The sequence below is a fragment of the Choloepus didactylus genome, chromosome 8 (genome assembly GCF_015220235.1).
Source record: "Choloepus didactylus isolate mChoDid1 chromosome 8, mChoDid1.pri, whole genome shotgun sequence".
NCBI lineage: Eukaryota > Metazoa > Chordata > Mammalia > Pilosa > Megalonychidae > Choloepus > Choloepus didactylus.
In genome coordinates this window covers 110,448,990-110,471,002 of record NC_051314.1, presented here as the reverse complement: position 1 = coordinate 110,471,002, position 22,013 = coordinate 110,448,990, and the positions used below count along the sequence as shown (strand labels likewise).

General features: G+C 35.4%; 1 protein-coding gene across 1 annotated transcript in view; it reads left to right on the top strand.

The window, feature by feature from the left end:
- ETNK1 (ethanolamine kinase 1) overlaps positions 1–22,013 on the top strand; it is a 109,943-nt gene that overhangs the window by 76,515 nt on the left and 11,415 nt on the right. The window contains exons 5-6 of the mRNA XM_037845505.1: positions 9,878–9,961; positions 16,346–16,506. Of these exons, the coding sequence (XP_037701433.1) occupies positions 9,878–9,961; positions 16,346–16,506 (245 nt within the window). The remainder of the gene's footprint in view (positions 1–9,877; positions 9,962–16,345; positions 16,507–22,013) is intronic.

Sequence of the window (22,013 nt, the reverse complement as noted above, 5' to 3'; positions counted from 1 at the left end):
CAAGTATTTTGTTAAGGATTTTTGCATCTGTATTCAGAGATATTGTTTATTTTTCTTGTGGTATCTTTATCTGGCTTTAGTATGAAAGTAATGTTGGCCTAGTACAGTGACTTAGGGAGTGTTCCCTTTTCCGTTTTTGAAAGTGTTTGAGCAGAATTCGAATTAAGACTTCTTGGAATGTTTCCGGAATTCCCCAGTGAAGCCAGCTGGTCCTGGACTTTTCTTTGTTGGGAGGTTTTTGATTACTGATTCAATCTCTACAAGATATTGGTTTGTTGAGATGTTCTATTTCTTCTTGAGTCAGTGTATGTAGTTTGTGTGTTTCTAAAAATTTATCCATTTCATCTATGTTGTCCAACTTATTGGCATACAGTTTTTCATAGTATTCTTTAATAGTCCTTTTTATTTCAGCAGGGCCAGTTTTAATGTCCCCCTATTCATTTCAGATTTTCCTTATTTGTATACTCTCTCTTTCTTCTCTGGTCAGTCTAGATAAAGGTTTGTCAATTTTATTGATCATTTGAAAGAACCAACTTTTGGTTTTGTTTATTCTCTCTATTGTTTCTTTGTTTCTATTCCATTTATTTCAGCTCTAATCTTTGTTATTTCCTTCCTTCTGATCACTTTGTGTTTAGTTTGCTCTTCTTTTTCTAGTTTCCAGTTTTGGGGTTAGGTTTTTGATTTGAGGTCTTTTTTCTTTTTTGATATAAGCATTTATAGCTATAAAATTGCCTCTCAGTATAGCCTTCACTGCATCCCATAAGTTTTGTTGTATTTTCACTTTTATTCACTTCAAGATATTTCCTAATTTTGCTTCTGATTTCCTCTATAACACATTGGTTGTTTATGAGCATGTTGTTTAATTTCCACATATTTGTGGATTTTCCATTTCTTCTCTTACTGATTTCTAGCTTCATTCCATTGAAGTAAGAGAATATGCACTGTATGATTTAAATTTTTTTTTAACTTATTGAGACTTGTTTTTTGACCCAAAACAAGTCTATCATGGAGAATGATCCTTGTGCGCTCAAGAAGAATGTGTATTCTGTTTTCGTTGGGTGCAGTGTTCTATGTCTATTAAGTTTAGGTGGTTTAGTGTGTCCTTCAAGTCCTCTACTTCCTTATTGATCTTCTGATTAGATGCTCTATCCATTACTGAGAGTGGTGTATTAAAGTCTCCTATTAATGTAGAACCATCAGTGTCTCCCTTCAAATTTGTCAATATTTGCTGCATATATTTTGTTTTCTGCTGTTAGAGGCATATATATTTATAATTGTTAGAAGTTCCTGTTGAATTATCCCCTTTATCAATATAATGATCGTCTTTGTCCCTAGTAACTGTTTTTGACTTAATGTCTATTTTATCTGATATTAGTATAGCCATCAGCTATCTTTTGGTTACTCCTTGCATGGTATATATTTTTTTCCCATCCTTTCACTCTCAGTCTTCTTGTATCTTTGAATTTAAGGTTAGTCTTTTGCAGACAGCATAGACTTGGGTCCAGCTTTTTTATCCATTCTACCAGTCAGTGCCTTTTGACTGGAGAGTTTAATCCATTTACATTTAAAGTGACTATTGATAATACAGGACTATCTTCTGCCATTTTGCTACTTAGCCTTTATAAGTCTTATACCTTTTTTGTCCCTCACTTCCATTAATGCTTACTTTTATATTTATTTGATTTTTTTGTGTTGTACCATTTGGAGTCCGTTCTCATTCCTATCTGGATATATTTTTCATCTGTATTCCTTGTGGTTACCAGAGGGTTAAAATTTAACATCCTGGATATATAATAATCATATTTTGTTTGCTGCCAACCTAACTTCAATAGCACAAGCATATCCTTTTCCTATAGCCCTTCCTTCCCCCCACCATTTTTTTGTACTTGTTATCACTTGCATCTTTGTACACCATTTTTTTGTACTTGTTATCACTTGCATCTTTGTACATTAAATTCCAAATACTTAGATTTAGCATTACTTTTTATGCATTTGTTTTTAGAACCTGTAGGAGGTAAGAGGTGGATTTATATACCAAACAATGCACTACAATAATACTGGCATTTATAATTACTCAAATGATTACTTTTACTGCAGGTCTTTATTTTTTTATGCTGCTTCAAACCACTGTCTAGTGTCTTTCCTTCCAATATGAAGAATTCCCTTTAGCATCACCTATAGTGGCATTCTAATGGTGATGAGCTCCCTCAGCTTTTGTGTATTTGAGAATGTCTTAATCTACCTCTCATTTTTGAAATAAAGTCTCACTGTATATAAAATTCTTGGCTGACAGTTTTCTTCATTCCACATTTTAAGTATTTCAATCCCCTGCCTTTTTTGCTTCCATGGTTTCTGGTGAGAAATTTACCCTCAGTATAATTGGGATTCCCTTGTATGTAACATGTTGCTTTTTTTCTTGGAGCTTTCAGATCTTTCTCCTGGTCCTTTGCATTCGATAATGTGATCAGCGTATGATGGGTGTATTTTTCTTCAAGTTTATCCTGTTATGTTTGGTGTTATGTGAGCTTTTTTGATGTGCATATTCACATCTTTTGCTAATTTTGGGAAGTTCTCTGTCATTATTTCTTTGACTTATCTTTCGGCCCCTTTCTTCACTTTCAGGGATTCTCATAATGTGTATATGTTGGTGTGCTTGATTGTGTCCCAGAGGTGTCTAAGGCTGTTTTTGCTTTAATATTTTTTTTTTCTTTCTGCCCTTCAGCCTGACTCATTTTAAGTGTCTTGTCTTTAAGTTCACTGATACTTCTTCTAACTCCAGTCTGCTGTTGAAACCCTCATGGGCATTTTTCATTTCAGTTACTGTGGTCTTCATTTCCAGTATTTTTCTTTGAATCCATTTTTAAATTTCTCTCTCTTTTCTACGACTGTCACATTGCTCATTCATTGTTTTTCTGATATCCTTTATTTCTTTGTATTTTCCTTCATCTACCTGAGCATTTTTAACACGATTTTTTTAAAGGATTTGTTCAGTATGTCCACATTCTCATCATCTTTGTTGGTGTTTTCCATATTTTTATCCTCTTCCTTTGGATAGGCCATCATGTCTGTTTTCTGTCTTATACTCTTTTGTTGCATACTGTACATTTTAATATTTTAAAGTGTTTGCTCTGGAACTTACTCCATGTGATGTCTGTCTCTTGGTTTTTTAACCAGCTGATTATACGACAGATTGTTTTTTTTTTAGCTTCAGTCCTCCTTTCTTCAGGAAGGTCTGCCCAAGGCAAATGCTGTTTTCAGGGTTTTCCCTGTTTTTCTGGGCCTCTGTCTTGTGCTGGGATTTTGCTTTTTAGCTGTTTTGTAGTTCCTCTGTTTGTAGTAATTCGGTTTTCTCCTCTGTTTCTCAGGAGACAGATCTCCCTCTCCTGAGTGTTTGAAGCTGACAAGCCTTTGTCACAGACTGTCTGCTTCCATAGTTTTTTATATTCCTTTCGTTGTCTCAAGCTTCTTTTTCTTGGAGGGCAAATTCTGGGCTCTGTCATACCTGGGAGAACTTTCCCAAGTTAGTCTTTCCCAGCTAAAACAGGGCCAAGGACCCACAAAGGGGGTGCAGATGGCTTCACAGTGCCCTGAGGGTGGGAAGAGGGCATGAGGAGCTTCTCTGATAGCTTCCCAAAGCTGAGCTTTCCTGGCTTGCCCAGCAAATGCAGCCCTTCAATTTAACTGTTCGCTGCAACCCTGAGGAAGCACAGTGTCTTTAGGTCTCCACTACTAGTGCCCCTAACTGGATAGGGTTGAAACAATGTCTGCCACTGCGTCAGGGTGGGTTGAAACAGGAGCTGCCCTCAGAGCTGGGCCCCCAGATATCTGAATTCGTTAATCAAAATCTGTAATCAGTGATTAGCCATGCCCGCCCCTGTTCTTGGAGAAGAAGATTTTTATGTCCCTTTCTGTTATCAGCAAGCTGGCCAGGGACTGGACCGCACAGGGGTCTACCATGAGTGTGGGATGGGCACTGGTAGCCACCATGCAGAGAGAGCAACTTACTGTTCTTTACTGTAATTTATCAGTCTCTTCATCCTGCTCTTTCCTTGATGTACTGTGTTTTTCTGGCCTCTGAATTTTCAAAATAGTTGTTTCAGACGGTTCCTGCCTGTTTAGTAGTTTTGGTGGAATGAGTGAGTGGTAGCACTCCCTACTCCGCCATCTTCTCACAATCCATATGTGCCTAATTTGAGTACTCCAGATGATCTAGAACTTTAGTTTTCTTTATTTAGAACTTGGAGATAATATCTACTTCATGTAGTTCCTGAGAAGATTTAAGATCATGTATATAAAGTGTATGGCACTGGACCAGATACTTAGCTGTTCTCAATTGCAGCTATTATATTGTGACCATGTTTGGCAAACTTTATCTGTAAGAGGCTTGTCAGATAGTATATATTTTAGACTTTGCTTTTGTAGGCCATATTATATTCTTCCTTGCAGCTATTCAACTTTGCTTTGTGGTTTGAAAGCAGCTGTAGACATTATATAAATAAATGAATATAGCTGTGTTCAAGTAAAACTTTATTTACAAAAATGGGGTGGTGGACTGGATTTGACTCATGCATGGGGTAGTTTTCCAATCACTGCATTATGATTGTAACATCCACTTTAGAAAATGTGTCTGAGTATGAAAAAAAAAAATGGTGCCTGTAAGCCAGAAGGCTATGTTCTATGACTAGTGGAATTATGGTTCATAGCTATGCTATTACAATTCAGTTCGTCTTAAAGTGCAATTTATAGTTACAATCTTAAGTACAACTTGAGTGATTAGTTTAAAATTTTTAAAATGTATATATGTACATGTATAGGTATACATACTTTCATATTCACGCACACATACACTTGCACTTGTGAATATTGAAGGAACTGGTAAGCATCATAGGAAGAAATACTGCCTCTTCTTGCTTTCACGATGTCAATTGACAGGACTCATGAATATGAGAGAAGACTTAGCTTCCTCTCTGAAGTTTTTGAAAAGTTAGGCAGTGCTTAGACAAAATTGGTAAACAACAGCCCATTCCTTGCCTTTAGTGAAATGACAACTTAAAAATGTAAGAAAAGTATACTTAATGATGTGATGATAGAATTTGATACCATAATAAGGAAAACAAAAGCAATGCTCCATAGCTGTAAGATAAAACTTAGTCACCTTTTAAATCATCAATTAACTTAATAAAGAATTTATACTAAATAGAATAATGTATGATTTTTCTTATTGACTAACCTACTTCGTATCTAATATTTTAAACTAATCCTTTGCTGACGTGTCAGAAGCAATTGCTAAAGCTTTTGAGGTTGTGGTCTCATGTCTTGATGCTTTGTGAGAATTTTTGTTGTTCTGATTACTTTTGGTGGCTGTTTCATTTCTCGCCCTCTCCCCCCAGTTCTTCATAAAAGCTTTTATAAAATTCTAATACATGATTTTAAATTTCAGTAATGGCAGTCAGTGATTATATTCTCTGTCAGCAAAATACAAGGGATGTTTTATAGCTCTTTAAGGAAATACAAGTGGAAGCAAAGGAAGGTGTTTTCTGGGAATTATAGAGTAAAACCAGGTTTTTCTTTAGAATTTTATACAATATAAATAGAAAATGGTGAGTCACCATACTTAGTCACTTTTTCGTTGGTTTTATTTTTTATTTCAAATAAATACAAATTTAATTTTGTACTTGGTAACCTATATTTTCCAGGGTGGAGTTTTTATGAAGGATAACTTTAACTTTCTTTTGGCTTGTATTCTGAATCACCATTTAGCAGAAAATGAAATATCCTTATGTCAGGTAATAAAATACTTAAATGGATTGTAAAGCCTCAACTATTAAGAAAGCGTGAACTAAAATATTTAATAGTTTATAGTAACTAGCTAATTTAGTCTTTCTCTTCTCATGCATTCAGTCTCACTGTATGTTCAATAATATACTTGAATAAGAATACCAAAAATTTCATACTTTTTAAAAAATATTTCATGTGTATTTTGCTTTTTTTCCTCCATTTAAATATGTCTGTTATCATTGTGTCTCAAGCATTCTCTGCAAAACCTACATTTATTCCAGTAGTATTTGAGTATTTTGTAGGGCTTACACTGAGGATTGCATATTGAATGATCAAAGGAACCTACTGCCCATCCAGGAGGCCATATGGTATGAAGGAGTGAGATCATTAAACAGATATTTACATTTAGAATGATGAGTGCTTTGGTGAAGTGTATACAGAAGATACTACTGGATATTAAAATAAGATATGAAGGGAAAGTTTCCCAGAGCAAAATACTCTTGACTTTTTCTGCATAAGGGAGAAAGTATTTTGATAACATTAGTATAATTATGGTTTCTTTTTCTCAATCCTCTCTGCCTTAACTAATGCTGCCAGAGCAAGTAGAGGGAGATAGGAAATTTTGAGGTTCTCATATTGATTATTTTGCTTTTTAGTTTTGTGTGTTTTTCCTTAACAATAATAAAATAAAGATGTCCTGACAAATGTTACACTCAAATTATATAGGCCTACTTAATAAGTTATTTTTTCTGTTTTCAAAGTACTTATAAAGTTGATACTATTGTAGTTGTACCTGAGATTTGAACAGTTGAACTCAGTAGTGTGAGGATTTCTTTAACGTGGCAAAGATAAGCAGTATATTCAAAATGTAGCTTTTGAAAATTCAAATTATGGTTTTATCCGTTAAATATATTTTTAATTTGTTATGGGTTAGTCTGTGTGCTACTTATATAAAGATAAATAAAACACAGTTCTAGTCCTTAAAGCAGTGGATGGGTCTTTACTTTTCAGGGGTCATGGATACTTTGAGAATGTGGAAAAATGAGAATCCCCTCTTTAGAAAATGTACATGCACATGAAATTGTATATGATTTTAGGGAGTATTCTCATTGTCTTCCTACCTTGAAATCCCAATTAAAAATGTATGTCTTAAAGAATTAATAAGATGGTCATGCCATGTGAGCTATTATTAATAGTGATATGGAAGTTCCCCTAAATTATTGGGTATTTTAGAAATCAGAGAAAAGTTAAATTTGTGTATGAAAAAAAATTAAGTGTGCTTTCTGTTGATAGGAAAGCATTTTCTCTAGTATGGTAATTTGATTTTTCTGGCACCCAACATAAGGGAAGTAGGCTTCTTTCATTTTACTTTGTTGCAGAAGATTAAATTTAAGGTTGAGTTCCACTTTGTTTGCAATAGTTTGAAAAAAGAATAGTTAATGCAGATTTTTTTTTTAATTTCTTTTCCTTTTAAGCTTTGTGTCTTGTAAAATGTGAGTTTGCCAAATTTTCTTCATCTGCTACAGATTAGGTATGCCATTGTTGCTGCCATGTGGCGGCGCACCCCGTGCTTCTTAAACGCACTGACTGGAGGTTTATCGCATCACTTGTTCACATGCACGGAGCCTGGTAACAGCCTCATCTGTATCTTGTTAGCTTCATTTTCTTATTTTTTTAATTTCATTATTTATAAACTCAACATAGCATTTAAGATAAAGGCTAGTTTTAATGGATTAATGCTACTACAAAAAGTCATTGCTAAAATTTTCATACTGAAACAGACTTTAACTTTTGTTAAAATGATCTATGCTTTAATTAAATTGTATTTACTCTACAAGCAGGCATATTTTACCTGCCATTTTAAACTATATTTGCCAAATTCTTAATATAATTTTGAAAATTGAAATTGAAGCTTTTATTTATGTGGCAAAGTAACTTCAGGATTAGGCTGTGTATTTTCATTGGCATATAACAGTTAAATGAGCTCTACAAAAATTTGTATTTAAAGACCTAAAGGAATCAACAGCTGCAATTTAAAAAGTTATATATTAAAACTGTTTGGCTAAGTTGTGCAACTAACTAAATCTTCTTGTATCTTGATTTATTGAAATCTGGGTGGAAAGGGATTTGAATCGTTGTGTTTAGTCTATCTGTTGACAGTTTTACATAAAGATTCACTTATCTTACTCTTTAAAATAACATTTTTTTCCTCCTAAAAGTAATATTTATTGTAAAGGATTTTAAAAATACAGAAAATCAGAAGGAAAAAAAGTCATTTACCTATCACCTGTAATAAAACCAGCTGAAACATTTTGGTTTGTTTTTATCAGTCTTTTTTTTTTTTTGCCTATGCATGTTTTTTTCTCCTTAGGCATACTATCTTAATAATTTGGATTAAAATGTATTTACTATTTTAGCTCTATCTTATACTTTGGAATTCCCTGGTCACTAAATGATTTTTGTAAATGAGATTCTTTTTTATGGATGAAAAGTATTTTATCATGATGTGGTCTTCACCATTTCATTCTTAAAGAATCCCGAAAAAAGAAATCTTAAAACATGTTCTGACTTCCCATTCTGCAGTTTAGAAAAGTGGTTGGTTAACTTTAAGACTTTCTGTGGGATAGATTGCTGTGGAATTCGAGAATATAATCCTTGTGATGCTTAAATTGCATTGATTTATTGTAGTCACCAAAAATTTAAGTCTTACATTGTCTGTATCTATATATATATAGATTTTGATAACTGGGATTTGATACTTTATAATACTCATCCATTTTACCCTAGACTATTTACACAAGTTTAGAACTATATATTAAATTCAATTATATTAAAGCTTTTTTTTTGTTTTCATGTAAAACATTTGTTGCCATGTATTTTTTTCTATATAATTGTTTTCTCCTGTGTTTGAATATGATTGAAACATGTCCCCAAATTAGACATATGGATCTGTATCAAAACATTATAGTTCAAAAGCTGTTTGTTTGGGAAATGCCAAATGTGTATAGACCAGAATTTGGTTTTGTTTACCTTAGCTTGATGTCTAAAAGGAAGAGTAACTAGGAAGTTGCGAGGTATTTTTTTCAGTGTTAGCAGCTTAGAAACCGTTCTTACAGCCACATGTTCGTGTGTCTATTTTTTTTTTTTAATCTTTTTTTGGTCTCTTTTTGTTTCTTCTATTTGTTTTGACTCTCTTTTAAAAAAGTAAGACCTATATCTTTGTCGAGCCAATCCCTCTAGAATATAAAGGTTTTAAAACTTAAAAGTTACTAACAAGGTGTATGTAGAGGGGGCAGGATTGTCTTTGGAGACTTATAATGAAATTTGAATATATAAGGAACAATAATTTAGAATAGGAATCTATTTAACCAGTGTAAAAAATTTTCAAATTTAAAAGCATTAGGAAGAAACTATACCTTTGCTCTTTTTAAAAGATAAAGCTACAGCAGCCACCCTAATGCTGCTCAGGTATCCTATTGGAAACCTCAGTTATGTAGCATCCCAAGAAAAGTAAGAATATGAAAGCAATCTAACTTTTGAAATTAGAGCTATTGTTACATGTTGATCAGCAAGTGTTCTTATAGCGTAACTACAAGTGTCACAGAATTCAAGTCTTTAAATACAGATAAGCATTTGAAAGCTTATATTTGATTCCCGCATTAGATAAGCTTGTCAATTCACTGTTGGAGAGTCATAGAGTAATTTGCTGTTTAAATTGCATAGCTTACTAACAATTTCCAAAGATAAGTTTTCATTTTTTAATTACACTTGAATTTTAAGTAACTGATGCCCCCGTGTGGTGAAAAACATATTTTGCCTTTGTTTGAACTTGAAGAATGAAATCAAAATATTTGATTTTTCTTTTGTATAGTGGTCCTTAATATTTACAAAGAAGCTGTTGACCAAGATACAAAATTTGAATTTTGTAAAGCTCATTGCCATAAAATTCACAGCCTTACCCTGTTATTGTCTCAGAAGTGCATGTAACCAAGCACATACAATGAGACAAAATATTGGAAACTATTTAATTACAAGTAGCATAGGGACTTTCAGATCTTATATATGATTTCTTATGTCTTTGTTTTTGTGTCTCACATAGGTGATGTACAGTTCATTGATTATGAATATTCTGGATACAACTACCTGGCATATGATATTGGAAATCATTTCAATGAATTTGCAGGTAAAATCCAGGGCATAGCTAATTTTACTTTTTTTTAAAATGCAATTCTATTGAGTTTTATTTAGGTACCATACAGTTGTCCAAAGTGTACAATCAGTTGTTCGCAGTATCATCATATGGTTGTGCATTCATCACCACAATCAATTTTTTGAGCATTTTCATTACTCTGAACATTAAAACTAAAAATAAGAATAAAAATAAAAGTAAAAAAGAACACCCAAAACATCTCATATTCCTCCCCCCCCCCATTATTCATTTACTTTTTGTCCCCCCTTTTTCTACTTACCTGTCCATACACTCACTGGATAAAGGGAATATAACCCATAAGGTTTACACAATCACACAGTCACACCATATAAGCTATTTAGTTATATGATCATCTTCAAGAATCAGGGTTGCTGGATTGCAGTACAACAGTTTCAGGTATTTCCTTCTAGCTATTCTGATACTCTAAAAAACTAAAAAGGAATATCTATATAAAGCATAAAAATAACCTCCAGAATGACATCTCAACTCCATTTGAGGTCTCTCAGCCACTGAAACTTTATTTTGTTTAATTTCTCTTTCCTCTTTTGGTCAGGAAGGCTTTCTCAATCCCACGATGCTGGTCCAGCTTCATCCCCAGGAGTCATGTCCCACGTTGCCAGGGTGACTTACTCCCTTGGGAGTCATGTCCCACGTAAAGGGGGGGCAGTGAGTTTACCTGCTGAGTGGGCTTAGGGAGAGACAGGCCACGTCTGAACAACAAACAAGGTTCTCCGGGGATGACTCTTAGGCACAATTATAAGTAGGCTTAGTCTCTCCTTGGCAGTAACAAGCTTCATAAGGGCAAGCCCCAAAATCAAGGGCTTAGCCTGCTACAATGGTAGTCCCTAATGCTTGAAAGAATATCAGGAATTCCTCAGGTGGGGAAGTTTAATGTTTCTACTTTTTTTCCCGAGGCCCTCAAGGGGGCTTTGCAAATAACATTTTTATTCTCTGTGCAGATTACTGTGGGATGTTATCAAGGTTTCATGCTAACCTGTACGAACCAGCCAGATCTCACCCCCTATTCAAGGTTCCATGTAATTATGGTGTTTAAATAAACTGACCATTCAAGTTAACTTATATAGCGTGCTACAGAAAATACAGATTTTGCACCAAATAAATATCTCTTCCTTTGGTCTCACACAGAAGCTGAGGTTTTAAAACACAGTCAGTATCATCCTTTTCCCTTTAGTCTGCTTTACCGTAGTTCTAATTGATTCCATTTCACTCATATTGCTAATTGAAGTCTGATCTCTTTTTCAGCTTTTTTAACATTTGCTGTTTGGTGTAATGCTGACATTCATAGCTGCTGAACTCTGGCTCTGAGCCTCAGAGTCCAGGATCCTACCAGGTTATACACAAACAGCTCAGCATCTCAGAATTTAGAGATAACTGTTACAACTCATGAATATTTGTGACTGCTATAAGAGCATACTTACAATCTAGGGACCTTTACCTGATAACCTATGATCTCAGATTCAGTTCTCAGAGTTTGCACATTACAGTTAGTCCCTATTAGTGAGGCGTTATAATGTTTGTGTTTTCGATTCTGGCTTCTTTCTCTCAACTTACTGTCCTCAAGGTCCATTCACCTGGTTACATACCTCACAACTTCATTTCTTCGTGCCGCCACTCGTTATTCAATTGTATGTGTACACCACAGTTCACCGTTCTATCAGTCATTGTACTCTAGTTCACCTTAATCCATTGTGAATCGTGAATTCTGCTGCCATAAACACCAGTGTGCAGTGTCCACTCATGTCTCTGCTCTCAGTTCTTCCAAGTATGTACCCAATAACGGGATTGCAGGATCATATGGAAACCCACAATACAATCCACCCTAAGTAAACAATCAATGATTCCCAGTATAATCCCATAATTATGCATTCACCACCACAATCTATGTGAGGACATTTCAATTTCTTCCCCAAAGAAAGAGGAAAAGGAGGAAAAAAAAGAAGAACAAAGCACAAAAGATAGAAGAAAGAGGAAGAAGAGGGAAAACGTGGATAAAAAAATAAAGGATAGAAGGAAAATAAAAATAAAATACAATGAAAAGGTCAGACAACAGCACCACCAAGAGTCTCATATCACTCCCTTATATCCCCCTCTTATAGACATTTAGCTTTGGTATATTGCCTTTGTTACAGTTATTGGAAGCATCTTACAATGTTACCATTAGCTATAGACTCTAGTTTGCATTGATTGTATTTTTTCCCTTATACCATCCAATTTTCAACACCTTGCAATTTTGACATTAATTTGTTCTCCCTCATTTAAAAACATTCTTATATTTGTACATTTAATCGCCATCATTGACCACTATAGGTTTCGCTAAGTTATACAATCCCAGTCTTACTTTATCTTTCCTTCTGGTGTCGTATGTGCCCATAGCCGTCCTCTTTCAACCATATTCACACTCATCTTTGTTCAGAGTAGTTACAATATTGTATTACCATGACACATATTATGCTATCCATTCCATTTCTGGATCCATGCAGTCAATCCTGTTGAACCTTCTGTACTCCTTCAGCATCAATTTGCTGATCTCTCAGCTCTTTGTATCTCCTGATAACCTGTATTCTCAACTCTCAAATTTCGCTTATCATTGTTAGTCCATATTAGTGAGACCATACAGTACCTTTACTGATAGTCTTCATTTCTACACTCTTCTCCAAACCTCTGTCTCCTGTCTTTTCCTATCTGCCTGTAGTGTTCCCTTTAATATTTCTTGTGGAGCAGGTATTTTGTTCACAAACTCTCAGTGTCTGTTTGTCTAGAAATATTTTAAACCCTCCCTCATTTTTGAAGGACGGTTTTGCCAGATATCAAATTCTTGCTTGTATCATAAATATATCATACCACTGCCTTCTTGCCTCCATGGTTTTTACTGAGAAATCTGCATATAGTCTTATTGAGCTTCCTTTGTATGTGATGGATTGCTTTTCTCTTGCTGCTTTCAGAATTCTCTTTGTCTTTGACATTTGATAACCTGATTATTACGTGCCTTGGAGTCAGTCTACTCGGATCTATTCTGTTTGGGGAACACTGTGCTTCTTGGATCTGTGATTTTATGTCTTTCATGAGATGGGAAATTTTTAGTGGTTATTTCCTCCATTATTGTTTCTGCCTCCTTTCCCTTCTCTTCTCCTTCTGGGACACCCATGACATGTATATTCATGCACTTCTTGTTGTCATTCAATTCCCTGAGACCCTGCTTATATTTTTCCATTCTTTTCCCTATCTGTTCTTTTATGTGTAGGATTTCAGATGTCCTGTCCACTAGTTCCTGAATTCTTTCTTCTGCCTCTTCAAATATCCTTTTGTATGCCTCCATTCTGTTTTTCATCTCTTGTATTTTGCCTTTTTTTCCCCATAAGTTCTGTAAATTGTTTTTTAAACTTTCAAGTTCTTCCTTATGTTTGCCCAGTGTCTTCTTTATGTCCTTCATCTCTTTTGCCATATCTTCCCTCAACTCATTGATTTGATTTTTGAATTGATTTAGCATATTTATTTGAAGATCTTTAATTAGCTGTTTCAACTCCTGTATCTTATTTGAAGTGTATGATTGTTCCTTTGACTGGGTCATATCTTCTTTTTTTCCTAGTGTGATTCTTAATTTTTTGTTGTCTAGGCATCTGGTTTCCTTGATTACTCCAATCAGATTTTCCCAGACCAGATGGGCCCAGGTCTTAAGATGAGACTGTGTTCAGTATCATGTTTCCCTGAGGGTGAGACACAGGAGATTGGCAGACTTTCCTGTGAGGCCTCTAGACTTTGTGCTTTTCCTATCCTGCCCAGCAGGTGGTGATTTTCAGTCCATTGCTCCCCACTGGCATAAAGAGGTGCAGTGCATTTAATTCTCAGTGGATCCTGTCCAGGCCAGGGGCTGAGGGTATCAGAAGCCAAGTTTAAGGGCTTTTGTTTCCCTTCCTCCCACCCCAAGGCTCTGGTGTCTGAGTTCTCTGAGGGAGGGTTGCCACTTGAGCTGGGTCCCACCCACCCCCCTTTTCTTAGGGAAGATAAGTTCTTTAGGGAATTATGTTCTACACTTGACTTTTTCTTTTAACTCTCAGACTATCTTAACTCTACCCTTGCCTGGGTCAGTGCTGACAGTTGAAAATGCCTGAAGCTTTCTCTAATGAGTTACTTAGAATGAGAGAATAAAAAAATAAAAAAAGTCCCCTTTGTGGAGCCAGTCCCCAGCCCTCCAGTTCAGCAGGCAGAATCCAGAATTGGTATCTGGTTCCATGTGCCCCTTTTGTAGGGGCACAGCCCTTTTCCAGTATTCTGAGCTCTGCAGACTCCGAAAAGTCTCTGTTTTATTTATTTATTTATTTATTCATTCATTTATTTATTTTCCATCAGCCCTGCCTCCTCTATGCCAGGAGAAAGCTCTGGTTTCCTTTCCTGCTTGCTCCATGTTTATCTGTACTCATAGCATGTATTCAGTAGTCCAAATTTGTTAATTAAAACCACAGTTGGAGCTTGGTTGAGCTACATTCCCTTGCTCCCAGAAGGGACTGCTTCTTTTTCCCACAGTTAAGTTTTGCAACTCAGCCTGCCATGCTAATGGGGGAGAGATGCCAGTTTTACCATTTGGGGAACTTTACTTACAGTTCTATGGTATGATCTCAGCCGTTCCCACCCACTTCAAAGACTGGTGTACAATGTGTGTTTGGTCACGGATGTCCCCCAATCAGTTGTTCCAGACTGTTTTCTAGTGATTCCTGGCTATTTACTAGTTGTTCTAGGGGACTCACTAAATTCCACACCTCCCTATGCTGCCATGTTGCCCTGCCTCCTAATTTTACTTTTAAATGATACTTTTAGAATTTTTTTTTATTTATTTAAAGATGATTAACTGGGGGCAAGAACAATATTTTCACCACTTTTTTGCCACCTTTTAAAAATTTATTTGTTTTGGTCACTGGAGAAGAGTTGTTGACTAAAATTTCATCCTTAAATGTCATCAGAAAATAATAAGATCATAATAATAACTGTAGCTTCCATTGAGTCCAAAGACTAGATACATCATAAATGTCATCTCATTTTTTCTACACAGCAGCCCTGTGAGTTGGGTAATATTCCCAGTTTATAGATGAAGAAAATAAGTTTACATTAAGGTTATAATGAAGTATAATGTACTGAGATTTGAACTCAAAATTTTTTTCTCATTTAAAAGCCTTTGTTGTTTCCATTGTGAACCAGGCTTTTGAAATGTGGGTTAGCAAAAGAAGCTAAAGAATTTTATCTTTTGTTTTTGGCTGTGAGTAATTGAAAAGTTGGTCAGTTTTACCCCTGAAGATTAATCAGTAATAACTACCAAGTATAAAAGTTTTAAGTTTTTAATGTAAGTGGAATTAATTTAAAATCTATTTCATGACTCTAAATTTAGAAACATGAAATGCTCTAAAATTAAAGACTAGGAAATTCCCCTTGATAATTTACACTTAGAGTGAATTTTTCATTGATGAATTTATATTTGTATATATTGATACATTCATGCATTTTTATTTACTTTAGTTTATCATATTGAGGAAAAAGTGAATAAAACTGAATTTGTAAGTTTCTACTTACTTCCTTTCACCAAGCTTTTCATATACATGCTGTATTCCTACATATGTGCTATACATATTTTCACATATGTTGTGTAGAGACAAGCTGTGCATATAATGAGACATCACCATGTTATTAACATATATAGATGTGGATATAGATGTGGATATAGATATTCACTGCTGTGGATATGAAAGAGGAAACTCCAGTGACTCAGTGTAGTTTTATGGAGAAAAAATTAAGCTAAAACTTGAAAGTGAGGTAGAATTTGAATATGCAGATAGAAGAGAAGAGAGGTCACTTTAGGAATGGGGAAGAAAATTTCAAGTGAATATATGTATTTTTCTAGGATATAAGATTCATGAAGGAGAATAGAGGGTTATAAGACTACAGAAGTAGATTGGGACCTATTTATGAAGAACCTTGAATGAATGCTGGGCGAGATAGTATGAACTTTATCTTCTGGGTTGGTATTTTTCAAACTGCAGGTTATAAAATTAAATTTGTGAGCTAACAACCAAACTTAAAAAGAGACAAAACAAGGAATGGAAAACAATAATAAATTGAAGCAATGGAAATTGATTCTGATGATGAGTGGTGGTATGCATTCGAATTTAAGCTGGGATACAGAAGGATTGTTTGGTTTGTTATTTTAATAAATGCTACTTAAATTCTAGTATTTCAGCCTAAGATGGAAATATTTTGTAATTTTTTTCTGGAAAAGTGGCATGGATTATTAAGATATGCAAAAGAAAATGTGTTTTTAAAGTCATCACTGTATTTCTTTTCCCATTTTAGGTGTGAGTGATGTAGACTATAGTCTCTATCCAGATAGAGAACTACAGGGCCTGTGGCTGCGCTCTTACCTTGAAGCCTACAAAGAATATAAGGGCTTTGGGACAGAAGTTACTGAAAAGGAGGTAGAAATACTCTTCATTCAAGTCAATCAGTTTGCTTTGGTAAGTTTAAATGTAAGCAATTAATAAAACATTCTTAGGATAACTTAAGTTTCTAAGATTTCAACATCTTATAAAGCATTAATTTCCCATTTTAAGTTTTGTGAATTTTTATTCAAAATAATGAAAAAAATTGATTGTCTGCTGTTCCCCATTGCAGTGTAAACCACTTGAGGGCAAAGATTTTGTTCAGTTCATTACTATATGCCCCAGGCCCTAGAATAGGTATCTGGCCAAATGGTAAGTGCTCAGGAATTACTTGTTAATGAATGGATCCTAGTAGGATTAAGTTTTTTATATCTATTCTCTTAATTTACTGTATGAAAAGTATATAATCAAGGATAAATAATCAAGGACATATTTAAGGGAAAAGAGGTTTTCCATAGTACATTAAGTCATCACATCTTAATGTTAACATGGTAAAAGTAGGTTAGAAGAACCAGTGAAAATATGTTTTTATGACTTAATCCAGTGGTTTGTCTTCTTAACCTTTCTATCACCAGTTACATTTTGAGCTTCTTTGGTGCTTTAATGCTTTATTATTATTTGCAAGACCTACTTCTCTTTGCATTCATTTATTTTTCAAAAAATTCTATCATTTAAATCATCTTTTGAGAATGATGTGATACATTAAAGTGAGATTTTGGCTAAGATGGTAGACAGTTAAATTGAATACTAGGTTTAAGTTATTCTTGCTACTTCTTTTTAGTTTTATTATAATTCTGTACAGTTGACATGGGAAATATTTGCTCTGTCGTCTTTACAAATAGACCCTGATGGTGGTTCACAAGTGTATTATTTCCATAGTCTTAAGAGCAGCATTTCCCCAGAGCCACTCAGAATACATCTCAAGTAAGAGAGTTTGTTAAAATGTGACTTCACATGCTGTTCTGATATCTATTTTCAGTAGAAATGTTGGTTAAATTAATGGCATGCTTTCCAGTTGGTCCTAGGATACCTGCTGCTTTTGTTTTTGGTTTTTTTTTTCCACTAGGACATTTAATTAACTTAAGAATCAAGTTAAAACTTCTGTTTAGCCAATTTTTAAAATTTTTTTGAACATAAGAAATATTACTGTTGCTGTAGTTTGTATTTTTTCCATGTACTCGTTTAATGTCTCATAGCCCTAGAGCATTGAGTTTCTATTAATTTCCATAACCACATAACTTATAAATCCTTAGGCAACAATCCCATTGTTTACTCTTAGAGAGTTAATCTTTCAAGCACTCCTCACACCACTACAATCTTCTTTTTTTTCTCAGCACTGTAAAAAAATAATTTTAAAAATTGTATGATATCACTTTTCAGAGATAATTAGAAATAGCAAGTTTGTAGAGATAGAATGCAGATTAGAGATTACTTACGGCAGGGGGAGGTAGATTGTAAAAATTAAAAAGGAAAAAAAGAAAGTAAAAAGAAAAAAATAATTGAGGTAAGTGTAACTGATAATGATAATTGCTAAGTCCGATTCAAACTTTTCAGTCCTCATCTTACTTGATCTGTCCATAGCATTTAAGAGTATTTAACATTGATTCTTAAAATTTTCCCTTTCTTTAAGTTTTTTAATACTGTTCTTCCCTGATTTTTTTCCTACTTTTTTTTGCTTTCCTGCTCAGTCTCCTTCCTTGCTCCTTCTTTTTCCTCCGCTTCCCCCAACTCTCTTACATGTTAGTGTTCCCTAGTGTTCTGATTTTGAGCTCCTCTCTTTTCATTTTAGATTCTTTTTCACTGGGTGATGAGTCCCATGGCTTTGATGCCTTTTCTGTTAATGATCCCAATTTGTATTTCTATCTACTGTTGAGCTCCAGATCAATATTGACTATCTTTATCTTGGATCTCATTAGTATCTAATCTGACCATAATGTATCCAAACCTGAATTTATTTTTCATGCACCCTATACTCTACCCCAGTATTTATTCTTTATTTTGCCATGTTGGTTTAATGAAACCATTCTTTCAGTTTCTATATTTGGAAATCAGGAAATTTGCTTTCATGCATTCTTCCTCGTCCCCACATTTCTTCCTTTTCCAAGGTCTGATATTCTTGGTTCCTAAAATTTTCTCAATTCCAATCCCTTCTCCTTAATTTTATAACCTTTGATCAAGACATTAATCTCTGATTCCTATTCGCCTTTGCTGATCTCTTTGCCTCCAGTTTTTTTTTCCTCTCTTTAATTCATCCTGTACATTAAAAATGTGATCTTTCTACTAGTTAGAATCTAATTCATGAGACCGACTTTGTCACTCTCCTATTTTATGGTCCCCCATGTCCTCCAGAATGAAATCCAAATGATAACATTACAAATTCTTATTTCTCACCTCACACTTTTGCTCTAGCAGAATCATCTTCTGAACACTCCATGATGTTTCAAGCTGGTATACTTTTGTACAGCTTGTTCCTTCTACCTAAAATGTCCTTTTCTCTATATCCCCTGGAAAATTCCTCTCACTCCTTATGGACATGTCTTAAATACTGCTTCTTCTTCTGTGAACCTCCTTCTTCCTTGATCACTTCTTATTCCTTGATCACTTATTTTTATTAAGAAGAAAAACACATTAAAAAGTTTCTTTGATAAGGGCAAGACAAGGACATCTGCATAAGATCAGGGTATCTCCTAATACCTAGCATATACATGTTGTTAAATAACTGAGTAGCAAATGTTTATCGCTCAGGGCATGACCCAGCTTTCCAAAGAGCAGCAGAGTAGACTATAAAAATAAAAAATACTATTGATTGCTAAATTAATGTTGAGGAGATGGCAAACAAAAGTAGATATTTGTATTATAAAACTAAACCAGATTCTGGGAAGTTGGTGGCATAGAAAGAAGTGGAAGACTTAGTCTCCCCCAGAACAATTCATAAATGAACAAAAAACCAGTAAATAACCTGGAATGGTAGCAGGGAGACAAACATGACAGTACACTCAACTTCCACCAACATGAATTGGGAGGAATGCCCGAGATCACAGCATAAAATCTGTAAGTATAATTGCGGACCCGCGCTGACAGCTGAGAACCTAGAGCCAGGAGCCCCTCCCTCACGGACGCTGCGCCTTGCACTTTCTCAGCCCGGCTCCAAGTGAGCTTTTAATAATAACTGCCCAATACAGACAGCAAATCCTCAACAAGCAGACAGAGGCTTTTGGCGACAACTGACCTTGGGAGAATCGGGGGAAATATTCTGTTTCTCGCTCTCTCTCTGTGGAGAAAACCTCAGCTGTTCTCAGCCAACCAGGCATTGCAGTAAAGACAGCCTCACACATTCTGCATTCTGAAACAAGCTGAGAGCCCCGCGGCACAGCCAAGCAGCCCAGGGCTTCCCTAGAGGGACGGCGCACACTGATGCCGTAGCACGGCATTTTCTCTTGGCTGAGGGAGGATCGCGGCTGGGAGGGGGGATCCACTCGGAGAACCCAGGGGCGCTACACCAAGTCCAGTGGTTTACGGGACACTGGGAGAGAGCTGCACTTCCTCCCTGGACACCCGTGCATGCGCCCCACATTCAGGGTGGGCGACTCCAGTGGCATGCCCAGGCTGAGCTCTCCAACTGAACACAAAAGAATCATTTCCCCTCACTACGCAAGAACTGTCTGGAGGGATATAGGTGGCTCACAGACGCCATCTGCTGGTTACTTAGAGAAAGTGTACATCACCAAACTGTGTCTCTGAAAAATTAGATCGATATCCCTTTGATACAACTTGAAAGAATTCTATCAAGCAAAACAAATGCCAAGAGGCCCAAAGCAACAGAAAAACTTAATGCATATGATAAAACCAGATGATATGGAGAATCCAGCTCCAAACACACAAATCAAGATTTTGGAAGAAACGTTATATCTCGCAAATTTAATTAAAGAACTACAATCAAAGAACGAAAACATGGCAAAGGATTTAAAGGACATCAAGAGGACCATGGCCCAGGATATAAGCACCATAAAAAAGACCCTAGAAGAGCATAAAGAAGACATTGCAAGAGTAAATAAAAAAATAGAAGATCTTATGGAAATAAAAGAAACTGTTGGCCAAATTAAAAAGACTCTGGATAGTCACAGTACAAGACTAGAGGAAGCTGAACAACATCTCAGTGTCCTAGAAATCCACATAACAGAAAATGAAAGAACGAAAGAATGGAGAAAAAAATTGAAAAAATCGCAGTGGATCTCAGGGACACGGTAGATAAAATAAAACATCCAAACTTAAGACTCATTGGTGTCCCAGAAGGGGAAGAGAAGGGTAAAGGTCTAGAAAGAGTATTCAAAGAAATTGTTGGGGAAAACTTCCCCAACCTTCTACAAAATATAAACACACAAAGCATAAATGCCCAGTGAACTCCAAATAGAATAAATCCAAATAAACCCACCCCAAGACATATTCTGATCAGACCGTCAAATACTGAAGAGAAGGAGCAAGTTCTGAAAGCAGCAAGAGAAAAGCAATTCACCACATACAAAGGAAACAATATAAGACTAAGTGGTGACTACTCAGTGGCCACTATGGAGGCGAGAAGGCAGTGGCATGACATATTTAAAATTCTGAGAGAGAAAAATTTCCAGCCAAGTATACTTTATCCAGCAAAACTCTCCTTCAAATTTGAGGGAGAGCTTAAATTTTTCACAGACAAGCAAATGCTGAGAGACTTTGCCAGTAAAAGACCTGCCCTACTTCAGATTCTAAAGGAAGCCCTACCAACAGAGAGACAAAGAAAGGAGAAAGAGATATAGAGAATTTTAACAGACACACATAGTACCTTACATCCCAAATCACCAGGACACTCATTTTTCTCTAGTGATCACAGATCTTTCTCCAGAAGGGACCATAAGCTGGGACATAAAACAAGCCTCAAGAAATTAAAAAAAAAAAAAAAAAAATTGAATATACTCAAAGAACTTTCTCCAAACACAATGGAATACAAATAGAAGTCAATAATTTTTGAACTGTAACTCTGCTATTTACTTCCTACATGATAAAAAATACACAAATTCTAAGGACAAATCAGTGGTTTTGAACTCAATGTAAAATATGTAATTTTAGACAACTATATAAAGGTGGGGGGAATGAAGGAGTATAGGAACATAGTTTATGTGCCCTATTGAAGTAAAGGTGGTATCAAAGAAAAACAAGATTGATAGGGATTTCAGAGGTTAATTTTAAACCCCACAGTAAGCACAAAGAAATTATCAGAGAATATAACCATAGAGATGAAATTAGAGTTTGGGTTAAGCGAAATGGGGGAAGGGGCAGTGGGAAGTTAAGAAAGGAGAGTAGGGTTGCTGTTTGAAGTGAAGGGAAATTTCTAGAAATGGATGGTGGGAAAGAGCATAACATCATTCTAAATGTGATTAATCCCACTAATGGAAGGCTAGGGAGGGGGTGGAATGGGAAGATTTAGGCAGTATATATGTTTCCACAATTGAAAAAAGGAAAAAAAAAAAAGAGACGGACTAACTAGACGACAATTGAATGCTAAGGATGAACTTGGATGGGATTGGAGGATGGAGGACAGGTGGCTC